Source organism: Diorhabda carinulata, chromosome 1, assembly GCF_026250575.1.
Source record: "Diorhabda carinulata isolate Delta chromosome 1, icDioCari1.1, whole genome shotgun sequence".
NCBI classification, from domain to species: domain Eukaryota; kingdom Metazoa; phylum Arthropoda; class Insecta; order Coleoptera; family Chrysomelidae; genus Diorhabda; species Diorhabda carinulata.
The window spans coordinates 22,827,392-22,840,740 of NC_079460.1; the positions used below are offsets into that span (position 1 = coordinate 22,827,392).

At 31.9% G+C, this 13,349-nt stretch overlaps 1 protein-coding gene across 1 annotated transcript; it reads right to left on the minus strand.

Annotated features, from left to right (window-relative positions):
- Positions 1–269: 269 nt before the first annotated feature.
- Positions 270–12,445, minus strand: LOC130890956 (IDLSRF-like peptide). The gene is made up of 3 exons (XM_057795420.1): positions 12,147–12,445; positions 2,795–3,079; positions 270–2,013 (listed from the first exon to the last, which is right to left on the minus strand). Exons 1-3 carry the CDS (start codon positions 12,277–12,279, stop codon positions 1,820–1,822), a joined length of 612 nt encoding a protein of 203 aa, XP_057651403.1. The 5' UTR covers positions 12,280–12,445; the 3' UTR covers positions 270–1,819.
- Positions 12,446–13,349: the final 904 nt, after the last annotated feature.

Consider the following 13,349-nt stretch of genomic DNA (forward strand, 5'->3'; position numbering starts at 1 on the left):
TTTCTCTCACGTTCGAAACACTTTATCTATGCTGCGCATGCTTGACAATGCGCAGGACCGAGCTGGAACTTCGGAGGTTAGAGAAATTGTTGCCATTTCGTATGCTTATAGAAAGTGTTACATATAGGGTGCGCGCAATGAATTCGATGCGCGTGCGCGGCTTGATAAAGACGCTCGTATGACAAGGCCCTTAGTTCGTCACTGCCTACAAAAGATTAATTTTAATGTTCCTTTATCTGAAAATTTGGTAGGTTTAAAAGTCTGTACAATTATTTTTCTTAATGTATTTATTAAGTTAGAAATTCCATTTCACAATAAATAAATACGTAATGTGTAACGATAAAAATATTTGATATGTATTTTATTTATATAATAATTGATAGACCAGCCTTTATTTTAAAACATTTTCAAAACGGGAGGTATATCATTCAAATTATCGTTTCATCGCGCACCAAACACAAAACATCTGCACTACCATTCGAAAAAATATATTTATAAATGTTTTCTATATATATAAATTTTTATCTATACATAGCAGATGTCCCGAACCGGGCTTTCGACAAATTTTACCGATAAGAATGCGAAAGTTACGACGGTAAATATATTTCTTAGTGACAAAAATTGAAAAGGATTCAAGTCTAAACATTCGATTTTGGTAAATATTTGTCGAAGGACGAGGAAGAGACAGACAATATATAACATATTGACTATATTTTTCGCGTCTTGCGGATGTGATTGTGCTTGTTAATCAACGATGACGTTTCACACACTCTAAATATTTTTGATGGTAAAGTGTCAGGTCGTTATCTATAAATAGAGTCGTGCTCACGGCATCGATGGTAATATATATTTACAAAAATCACAATATCGGCCTTGCGGGATCCCATAGGTTGCAGGACGAATGCGCATTAGGCCCTACAAAGCGCTCCCCGGCAACCCAGCGTTGCCGCTAATTAAAATAACTAAAATCCCCTACCGGAGAAGAAAATATTAACGTGAACTAGCACTTTGTTACCCTGCACTAATCGCAACAAAGTTTTAGGGTAACGTCAAGGTTTTTTAGCTCAAGTTATAGGATTTTAGTGCTATCAACCGGCCAGCCGGTGCATTATAAATTTCAAAATTACAATATCCTTAAATATTATTCTTAAAAACTACATCTAGTGTCACGATAATTGCTTTTTGAGCAAGAAGCACCAAAAAAGACGTTCTTTATAAGCGCATTCCTCAAAAAAATAAATTGGCACAAATATAGAAATAATCTACTAGACATTTTGAAAGTATTATATGAAAATACTACTTTTGCCATTGGATTGTAATCGATTCGGAAAGTGTTTGGAACCAAATAACCAAAAAAACGCATTTTTGGTGTACCTTCCTCTGGAGATAAACTCGTTGAAAAACACTCAGATGTCTAAATAACATTAATAAAAACTGTTAAATATTGTGATCACACATTGCCTTATATTAACAATACACTTAGCTATGATATGTGCCGTTGTCAAAGACCTTTTGGTTGCTTTGATATGTATTTCATAAGTCTGTAAAATTGTAGATTGGCTGTTGATGAGTGCCGGCAGCCTTTCGAGACAGCAAAAAAAGACTGTTCAGCAAAGTCTAACATAATTAAAGCTAATTAGTAGTTGTTAACTTAAAATTGGTTGAGAAAGTGGGGGACGGATAGATAGTGGACTCTGCTGCTAAAAGTTAAACAGGCAGATAGACAAAATCAATAAGGAAGATAGGAATAAAAATTTTTACTCAACGGTAAATGAGGTTGGGGGTGAGCGAAGAATACAGCAGCAGGGTCAAATATGGTTCAGTCTAAAAATCCAGTATTCACCAATTTTTCTAGGAAAAATTTCACGTCTCCCAGCTCTGAATCTTTTATACCCAATGATTTCAACATTCCCAAATCTCCATTTTCTACCGCTATAAAAACTGAACGTAAGTGTTCTAAATCTGATCGCATCAAATGTAAGGCTGCTCCGAAATCTTCAATCGTTTGTGACTCTGAAACAAATCGGAATTATACCAAAATAAATAAACTCGATCTCATTTTGAAATTAATATTTTTCCAACTACAATTTCCCTACTAAACAATCTTTTTGATTCGAAATTGAGGGTTCTTATACACAATATTAGTTGCTTGACAATGGTATAATTTTTTTCTTTTTAACATACCTCAAATTACTGGTTACTGTAAATATGATACTTTTTATAATCATAAATGCCAAATATAACACCGAATATCTGTATCGTGATGGATAATGCATCTTCCTAGATTCTAAAAAATACTATACAAGGGTAAATTTGTGAAAAACACTACTAAATATTTTCAATTTAGTTCTGTATACGTAAAAATTACAAAAAGTGATTCGAACCCTGGACTTCCAGTTTGAAGGCATGGAGCATTAACAACACTGAGCTATCAGTGTTTGTTGTATATCTGTTTCTCAACGTACCATGGTTTTTGACGCAATTTATTTTGACATAGTATTTGAAACAAAATAAATTTGACTCAACCCTGTCAACATTATTGTTCATATATTTACATTTCTTAGTGTTTTAATATTTTATATCACTGTGTCTTATAAGAGAAATATATATATCTATTTTTACTGAAATAAAAATAAAATAATTGCTTCCGGGAATCATGGTTAGTGCACTTTGTCAATATGTCACCTTTCATCGATTGTACTACGTTCCATGTATGGGATATGAGGAATCATATCTCAACCGACTAGCTAGGCAACAAACAACGCTTCCACACATTCCATAAAAATATGCTTACCTGATAATGCTATTGCTACTTTATCAACTCCTCCAAGTGGTTTAAGAGCGTCTCGAGCTTTACTTCCAAACAATTTTTCTAAATAATTTGGCCCATGGCTTTGTAGGAGGGACTTTAGAAAACTTCCTGTTTCTTCTACAGGAGGTCTTTTTGCTGCTGTACACAGTCGTGAATCTTCATCGTATCCGTCCGGACAATCCGGCGCGCCATCACATAAATATTGGATGGAAATGCAATTCCCATCCCCAGGACATTTGAAAGGTTCATACGGATGACAGGCGTCACCTGGGAAAATTTAAGATATAAAATTCGTCAATAGAATGATGATTTGATCGCGGTAGTTAATTTGAACACAATCTGAATAAATTGTGAATTTTTTAAATGCGTATGATTTGTTCAGAATATGTTCTGAACGTTCAAACTAGCTAGGAGAATAAACTGTATATAATATTCACTTTACTGAATAATTAAGATTTATTCTTGATATATGTAAATACAAAGTCAACTAACAAGATTTTTGATTACATGTATGTAGAAAAACACTAGGTTAGAGATTGGTGGTAAATATCACAAAAATTGTAAGTCGAACGAATGTACACGGATCGTATTAAAAAGGATACAGCGAACGTATTCTGAACTCGTTTAGAATTAGTTATTATTGATCCACGAACACAGAATTTTTAATCCCGAATGAGCGTTATTCGCACCGCGAACGCAAAATTTCAAACTGCGCATGAATCTGATGACAGAACTAAGTCAACTGTACTCAGTACAGAATTTCGAGGTTATGTTTCGACACAAACAAAATACGTCATCTTAGTAACTGGATCGATGAGAATAAACCAATCAGGAGTGGTCAATACATACGAACAAGTTTTGTTTTTGACGTCTCTGCGTGTCCTGATCGTTTAGCTTATTTAATAGATTCGCTTTTCATTATTCTGTTTGATGGTATCAGTATGTTTGCAACTTCCAATCAATTAATTAATCTCTAGTTTGTTAAGGGACAGTTATTCGAATAAAAATTTTAAAATAAATTAACGATTGTAATTTAAATTACATATCATTATCTTGGTAATTAAAAAATGATAGTAGGCTGTTTCTATTTCCAACATTTCGTGTTTATCAGCTATAACACTTTTGATCGTTGAGGTTAATTAGACCAATAGCATGCTCCGGATACGACAGTAGAATGGAGGAAGTTATAAAACGTCAAAATTATACTCGCTTTAGTTATTATTTATGGTATGATTATTTCGCGAATGAGGATAAAATTGTAAATAATCTATTCGATTAAGAATTTTGTAGGAATCGATTGATTCAGGCCCGGACTGAGACCATTTGGGGTCTTCAGCTAAAACATGTAAAGGGGCCCTCTATTTTAGGGTCTAGGGCGCTATGGAATACCCCAATGGGTGTCCAGGAAAACTAATTGAAAATTAGGTGTTTGGAAACTCTTTTTTGGAAATTATAAAGAAGCAAAAAGTCAGCTAGGTTTTTATACGTCTTTTGTTGACTTTAATATTTATTAAAATAAAAAAATTACAGTATGTTTGAGATACTACATCACCACAATACACTTGCAGTAGAAATGCCAACATCAAAGTATTGATAAATTATGTCAAAATGATTTTTGTAATGAAAATAATGACAAACGGATTATAGGATCTTTCTAAAAGATCCTGTGTATTTAACAGTTCATAATATTATACTATAATAGAAGGGGTTTAATTGAGATAATTCGAAATTTTCCTTCCCTAGCCCTAAACAGCTTCTTTCTAAGCATCAACATTTTCAGAGGAGTGAAAGCATTTTTTCCGCTTCTTGGGTTGGATACCAATCGTCACTGCATCCGTAGTTCTCAGTTCCTGTATTGTTAAGCAAACTACGGCAGCTCTATAAACGGTCGTTTTCAATTTTATACATTTTACCAACTCTATTCAGGGCTTCTGTGGGAGATGTTTCGAGTTTAAACATAGACTCAAAGCTTGTGGTGCTCCTACTAAGAACTATCTTGTAAAACGTCTTTGATTGCGTAAAATCTTTCTCCGATATTAAAATATATAATTTTGTAATGTTGAGCTATTGAAATTGTGTCAGCTACATCTTTTGAGTTTTCAGCAGGCATCAATTTTTTCTTTGAAATTCTTTCTCTTAAAATTCAAATCTACCTCGATGTCATTTTCGTCCAGTTTAAGATCAACTGCACTTGCGTACAACATTTCAAAATGCGCATAATTTGCTGGAGCAGTCTTTGTACCAAGTTCCAACCTAAAGCAAATGGTTTTACTATGCAAGTGCTTAGAAACAGGGGAAGTGACCAAATCTAGTAAAACAAAGAACATAAACAAGTTTTCATTGGACCATTGACTTATCGAGTTTCTAACTGTGAACCGAAATTTGCTATCAAAACTTTCATTATAAATTTCTTCAAAAATCGAAATAAAATTAAAAAATTTAACTGAATTTACAATGATTAAACATTCTTCATTAAAAATTGAGTAAAGAACTTATGTTTGCTTAACCACCTAGTTGCTCCTATTTTTTGAAATGTCTACAACTTGTAATGAGCTGAAACATTACTCCAAAATCACAAAAAATTAATTTTCATCTGAAATTAGATAAATAAAAAATGATTTGGATTCCAATTAGAAACAAAAGTTTATATCAAATTAAAAATTACCTTTTTGCTGCTTAAATTACTTTATTTAATAGAAACTCCAGTTACTAGGTCTATGATACAAACAAGTGTGAAAATTACATCGACGCAGTTTCATTATTTTTTTGACGTTTGCTGTTTTATAATTCCATCGTTAAAAATTTATCTTTTGCTATAAAACTGTCGAATGATGCCTGTTTACGTGGAGTATTGATTAATGTAATGTTGAATATGCTTGATAAGGTTAAAAGCCCTAAATATGAGGTTAGTCTGTTTTAATTGAACCATTAGGGAAACCTCGATGTGAGTCTAATTAGGCACATCGTTTCTAAATTCAAATTAGTATTGTTATAAATATCATAAATTATTTCGAAATCTTCAATTTCAACTATTAATGAAGTTTTATTTTGTGATAAAACTATAGTCAAAGCACAAAAAATCAAATTTATCGAATATCACTTCACCTAAAATCTTGCGTAAAGTTTTAGTTTTCTATTTTGGTATTTAATTTAGAAAAATTAACTACTATTTGTTCGAGTAGATCATAGATTAATTGAAGACTAGTGGTACGAAGATGGTTTCAGAAGTAGCTGGTCTAACAAAAAAGATTTTGGAAAATAATATATTTATCCTCCAACATTTTAGCTCCTCAGACTTTTCCCAGCGATGTTCCTTAAGTTCGATACTTTTTTCATGATAAGAATAATCAAAATAGCCATTAACTGCCGACATAATCTCTTCATTGCTGGAAAACAATCCGAGGGGGCCTAAATCTGGCGAATAGGGTGTATGAGTTACCAATTAAAACTTTAATTCATCAATTTTTGCCATTGCAATAACGGATGTGTGAGCTGGTGCTTGGGTTGATGGAACAACATCTTCTTCTTAACCAAATGTGACTGTTTTCTTGGACCCACGTTGCATCCATGGTTATGAAACGGCGCAAAAATTCGGCAACGGAATGGTGGATCATACACAATATTTCAACCATCCGCAAAAATTTTGAAATTATTTTATGTCAATATGCATGAATTTAAAACTTCAAAAATCAAAATCTGAAGAAAATGATTTGTTACTTGTTTTCGATAATTCATGAATAAAGAATTTAAAAAAATTATTTTGCTGAAGGAAATTATTTATTGTTTGAAATTTATTATTTGTTTAATGATATCTTTTTATTTATTTAAAAATATTTAATTATTTTACCATAATTGTTATTTTATAAAATTTTTTAAGGAGGGAATTTCTAGTAATTGTGAGGTATTTAGGGGTTTTTGATTGGAGCTTTAGGGACATAAATTTTTGAGAGTTGGGAACACTGGGCAAAATTTGTTAGGTTAGGCAATGATACCACCTAACCTAACCTAACCAAAGCTCACCATGTCAAAATAAATAACAATTATCTATAGCTTTTAGCGACTTATCAATATTTTTTCAATAAAAGTGATTATTTTTCAAATTGCGGGTGATTTATTCAGTTTATCTATTTATTTTGACTTTCTAGTCTATTATATTATACTATAATGTTTAGATTAGGCCGTACTTTTATTCTAGAGTGTGCGTATTTATATCAGGATCAACTAGTTTAGCATAGACTAAACTGGTTTATCCTATCGGGCTTCCGATAAATTAGTTTGGAATAGGCTATACTAGTTAATTCTATCGCGTATAGGAAGAACTATTTTGGCCTAGGCAAAACTAGTTTGTTGAGATGTTGATGTCCATGATTCCGTCCATCTTTTTGGAAATCTTCCTAAAGGTCGTCGTGTCCCTGGTTTACCGTCTCGTGCGATCTTTGCTAATCTTTTTCTGGTCATCCTGTCCACGTGTTCGTTCCAAGTTCTTCTACGATTACGTCCCTATCTGATTATGTCTTCCACCTCACGTCCGTGTCTTATGTCTGCGTTTCTCTTTCTACTTCTTAGTGTGTATCCGCATATGTTTCTGGGTATTTTCATTTAGTTTTTGGTTATTTTGTTGTTCGTTCTTGTTTCTATAGCAGATGTCAATATGGGTCTAACGCAGGTTTTGTGTATTTTAACTTTTGCCCTTTTGTTTAAAGTAGGTAGTCAAATGACATAACCTGTTCTTTGGTTAGGTTAGTGTCGTTTTTTTTTTCGTTCTGTTACTTTTATTTCTAATTTTAAGCACCAAAAATATTTTTTTACATTTATATAAATTAAAAAATTTCTCAAAATAGGGCCAGGCTTCAGGTTAGATTTTGTGATGAAATAGGATCAAGATTTATCCCTAATTTTACAATTTAAGATGTAGAGTTTCAGTTTGAAGCCTAATTTAGTGACACAATTCATGTCCTTTGGGTTAAATTTTTGAGCATTTTTAAGGAAACTTGATAATTTTTTTTTATTTCGTAAGGGAAATGTAAAATCACAAGGCATCACAAATATTACCGATTTGAGTGAAAATTTTGGAAAAATATAGACTGAGTACGAAAGGAATTTTTCGCATATTTATACACGATTCAAAATGGCCGAAAATAGAATGGGAAATTGAGTAAAATCATTGAAAACATAAAGATCATGTTCAAAAGAACGACATTGATTTCAACTGATTTTACGTCTACGATGTTTGAATTGATCAATTTTTAATTTCGAATACTTAAATATTATAGTTATACGAAAACTTTATAATTTCCTATTGGCTTTTACGACATTCCAACATAACGTGACTACTACAGACGCATTTTATCGACTAAACTTTGAATAAAAGTGAATATGTAAAAAATTTATGCGTAATATGGTTAAACCTATTAATAAATGGAACTTTTACCCCACTTTCTCCCCAACTGTTCGCTACATCATTTATACAGGAGCTTAAAATGGTTGATGATTAAATAATACAAGACAAAATATAAAATTTTTAATTATAATACACAATTAAAAGTGAACTTTACATCCTAATAGTTAACCAACATTAATATTCACAGCCATTGTTCAAGGTTTCTTCTTTTTTTATCTCCGGTCTCGTGGATTAAAGCATTAAGTGGACTAACGCGTTTACTAATATAATGAAATAAAAAAGAAGATAACTAATGACATTCTGTGTTTGACGTTATCGTTTATTAAGATTGATATAATTTTTGAACTCAAATTGCTATCATACGTAAATAAATCAAAAATGATTCCAATTTCTCAACTTCAACAAGAACAGTTAATACAACTTAGAAATCAAATCACAAGATATAGAAAGAATTCTGGTACGATAAAATATATCGCCGATTACAGTTTACTGGAAATTCATGAACATAGATTAGAGAAACTAAAGAAGAAATTGGAATGCCATATGGAACAAACTAATTGGAAATACAAGGAATTGAAATTTGATTAAACGAAGATTTCTATTTATATCGATGATGATAAATCTAATGACATGTGTTCATTTGTAAAATTTTGATAATAAATTCATTCCACAAATTTTTAAAGACTATATAAGTTGCTGTTATTAGGGACTAGTGTGCATCATTATAAATTTTATTTTTATTTATTCTTCTTAATGTATTTCTTAATTTTTTTTCTCAGATTTATAGATACAATATAACAGTTTTCAAACCAGATTTTGACAATTCTCCAAGGGAATAAATTACTACATTCTTATCTATATCTAGGATGAGATGAATATTGAATTTTGAATTCATGGTCATCACAATGTTGTTTCAATTTTCACTTCCAATCTTATTATAATGTATTGTTATAAATTACATAACTACATAATCCAAAACAACAGATCACCACCATCCATACCAATCCTGATAGCATTCTGGAGTGGGTTGGAAGCAATCTGATTGAGTTTTATGCTGCAAAGACCCAGGATGATGTTTTTACAAAGAAGGCTGGAACAGCAGCTCAGGATTTGGTCCTGTCTGGACATAAAATATCATCATCACCGCAAATTCGCTTGTTGGGTGTTGAGGTTGAAAGCAATATGCCTTGGCATAGTTATGTGGCCCAATTAGCTAAGGTAGCTTAAAAAAACTATTTACTCCACAACAGCTTCTAATCCTCTACAAGGCCTAAATTCGTCCATCTTATATATTTATATACGCTACATATTTAAGCATATCAATAAAGCTATGCTTTATGAACTATTTTTATTAAACAAACCTGGTATACGAAACGTTTATTATATTCTCATATTAAATAGTAGGTTTAGTATGAATATCAACATTAGAAACTAATTAGCTAATCTAAAAAGACGTAATACGACATTCTCAGTAATAATCTCGTTATAACCTCTCTTTGTGATAAAAGTAGAGAAAAATAAAGTTACATACATAAAAAGCTCGTATTACATAAAATATGACGTAAGAATCTTTCTCTTCCGTGGCGTATATTGAAAGCTGTTCGAAAATTGTATTTATAGCTTTCATTGCCACTTCCACCTTTATTTGCACCTCCGAACTATTACATTGTAGATATTCGACATTATGCAATCAAAGGAAGTGCGCATTTATAGATTAAAAAGCTGCTGTAAAGCTAATTGAGAAAGGCGCAACGTTTTTAACATTTTTTTTTCTTGCATGAAATATGTAAAAGAGACTTTAGATGTTTTTTAAACACAACCAAGGGAAAAACGGATCAGAAATTAACTAACACGTTTTTTTTTGGTGCAGAGGCAATTCAAAAATTATTTGAGTTTTCGTTATTTAATTTCGTGTTAATTTTTTAAAATATGGTTCGGAATTGAAGTGGTGTTCGTAGGAAATATAAAAAATTTACATTTATTATTTAGATAGTGTGTTTAGACATCATAAAAGAAAAAATTGATGAATATACAAGATATACCGAGACTTATTAACGACTGTAAAGGGAAAATACGAAATTTCGATGTTTCTTAGAAAGGTTAACAATAATAATACTTTACCTACCTGCATATCAATTGGGAAAGAACAATAAAAGTTGAATTTTAAGATGGTATTGAGAAAAACCAAATTATGAAATCAAAAAAAAATTCAAATTGAAAGAGGCAAATTTGGTTTCTTCAGTAACAATAAAATATATTATAATAATAATAATATTATAAAGATACATTCAGCAGCCCGAATATTCAAAGAGCAATTAAATTTGTTTATGAAATATTAAATAACCTGCAAAATCATATACAAATTTAAATAATTAAATGAACAGTTACAGTACAAGGTCAAATACAAACTTATACCTGTTACAAAACAGAACTAACATAAGTTTCAATAATCCTGTTCATTTCGCATCCAAAATCTTCAATAGTTTAAATAATGAAATTAAAATTAATAGTTCTTATCAAATATTCATTAGAAAATGTAGAAACTTCTTAAATATGTAGTAGTTATGTTATAAAGTGCATAATGCGACAACTTGTAATTAAGTATCTCTGACGTTCCTGTGACGGATTATTACTACATACATCGTCTGCATTTGTCAGTAATTGCGTTGTCTTTGTTTTTAGTCTCCCTCTTCTATTCAAACCGATATTGCGTACTATTCATTCTAATACTATATTGAACAGCGTAATGGATAAAGGATCTCCCTGTTTTACTCCTGTGTTGGTCTGGAAACATTTTGTTTTGCCTTAACCTTCGTTTTTGTATGTTCTAGTGTCATTTTGGTGAGCTTGTTGCTGTAGATCGTTCATAATGCAGTAAAAATAATTTCTGTTCAGAGCATCGCAAGATTTTTGAAAATCTATGAAGACTCAGTAAATTGGCGGATCGTATTCATACCCTATTCTTTGCTGCAGAGTGAAAATGTGCTCTGTGACTGATCTGAACTCGTATTAGTAGTCTCCGAACAAGTTATCTCCATATATTCTCAAACTTTTATCTATTTTCTTAACCCCTATTTTGTAGGCTGTATCTGTAGTTTCTGCATTCATCTTTTTTTTGTTTCCTTTCTTGTGTATTGGTTCAATGATTGCCATTATCCACGCTGATATTCTATTTTGGTTCTATTTCGTCTTATCCAAAGGATTTAACGTTTTTAGTTAAGTAATTGCGACTGTTATTTAAATCTAGAGGTCAGAGCTTCAAAGCACTGATTTAATATTTAAACAATTGTTAATACTTTCATAAAGTGTTTATATTATATTCGAAACTTAACCTAAATAATGATATATATTTTAATTTCATTTCCTTGTACGAGGTGTGTTATTCATTGTCTGACTACTTAATATAGGAAACTAATTCTGGAGTTTAAACCATATTATAACTGAAGAAATTCACTATTTGCAGCATAAAATGACGAAAAAAAAAAACAATAAATTCGATTAGTTTCATTAATTTGAATCATATTGAAAAGTTTTCATTGATGATATCAATATCTATTTCTCAATTATCGTTTAAATAAATAATATTATATAAAAAATATCACTACTAAATAGTTATGATATCTAAAACACACAATAAGTTTCATGTTTGTATTACATACAATTCAATTGTTAAGAGAAAAAACGTAAATTATAGTTTTAATAACACTCCTGTATAGTTTTACACAATTAGTAATTAGTGTTTTTATGTCGCAGCCCATAAATTAGAATAGTTATAATTAAATGGCGTTGAAAAAAAAAGTGACAACACGCAAGAAATATAATAAAAACATAAATATTTTAGACTATTGATCGTGTAAGGTGACTGCGACAACTGTTGATACGATTACCAACAAGTTGCAGCGTAAGCAAATATACAAATATCAAGTTTCTTACCTCTTTTGGAGCTGATATGTCCGTAGAGACGGCTGAGGTCTATTGCCATAACGGAGTGTGGTATGGCAGCACACATGACCACGAACACGGCGACCAGCAAAAGGGGATGAGCCGTTCGCGCCTCCCGGACCATAGCTAGGGTACAATGAAGGGAGCAGCTCAGAGAAAAGCCGCCCTTCTCTGCTCTAATACTTATACACGGCAGCCGTGAGCCGATCACGACCGAGACCGACCTGTTAAGGGGCGCTTCGTTGTTGGGGTTGCAGCGACGCGCTCTATCATCGGATGGAGATAGACGCCAACACGCAGGTATAGTAACAGTGTACGGGGATGTTCTACTCAAATAAATATTCCTCACAATCTCAAATAATAAATAAAAAATTTCTTTTAGAAATTGTTTTCGATTTCAAGGTTATGGATGGGGTGAATGAAGATGTGTTTCATCAAAATCAATAAAACTTAAAAATGCTAAAAAATATAAATGACCATTCCTAACCTATACCATAAATTATTTCTCATGCAACATAGAATACTGGACTTTCCTCATCTTTGGGAATCTAGACTTGATAATAATAAACTACGATCTAGTTGTCCAGTCCAGAAACTGAATGATATACGAGGATGTATTGATATCTAGTTAGCCTAGACCAGTTCCATGCATAAACAAAATATTGCGTTACCATAGCAACGAACAATAACTTATTAGAAGTGTCAGTGCAAAGCTTGACGTCAAAAAAGTAAACCAGAGCTACGCAATAAATTAAAAGAAAAAAGATGTTTGAATATTGACCAAAAGCGTACATGGGTAGAAACATCGCGTTCGATCTGTGCTCGATTTGAAAACTATGTAGACTTCTTAAACTGAATTGTTACTATGGATAAGACTTGGGTACATTTCTACGAACCAGAAACAAAGGAACAATCGATGGAATGGCGACACTCTGGTTCTCCAAGACCTGAGAAGTTTCGTGTCCAAAAATCTGCTGAAAAAGCTTTTGCTTCAGTTTTTTGGGAATGTCATGGAGTAATCATGATTGATTTTTTGGATCAGAGTAGAACAATAGCTGGAAATTAATATTCGACATTACTGACCACTCTACGGGAAAAAATTAAAGAGAAAAGACGCGGAAAGCTATCCAAAGCTGTTTTGTTTTTTCAGGAAACACCCCTGCAAACAAATCTCATATTTCCATGCAAGAAAAT

Excerpts from the sequence above, each read along its gene's own strand:
- LOC130890956 (XM_057795420.1), bottom strand. The coding sequence starts at position 12,279 with ATGGTCCGGGAGGCGCGAACGGCTCATCCCCTTTTGCTGGTCGCCGTG. Across the intron at positions 3,080-12,146 it reads ACATATCAGCTCCAAAAGAG|GTGACGCCTGTCATCCGTAT; the intron begins GTAAGAAACTTG and ends AAATTTTCCCAG. Across the intron at positions 2,014-2,794 it reads AGTAGCAATAGCATTATCAG|AGTCACAAACGATTGAAGAT; the intron begins GTAAGCATATTT and ends GATTTGTTTCAG.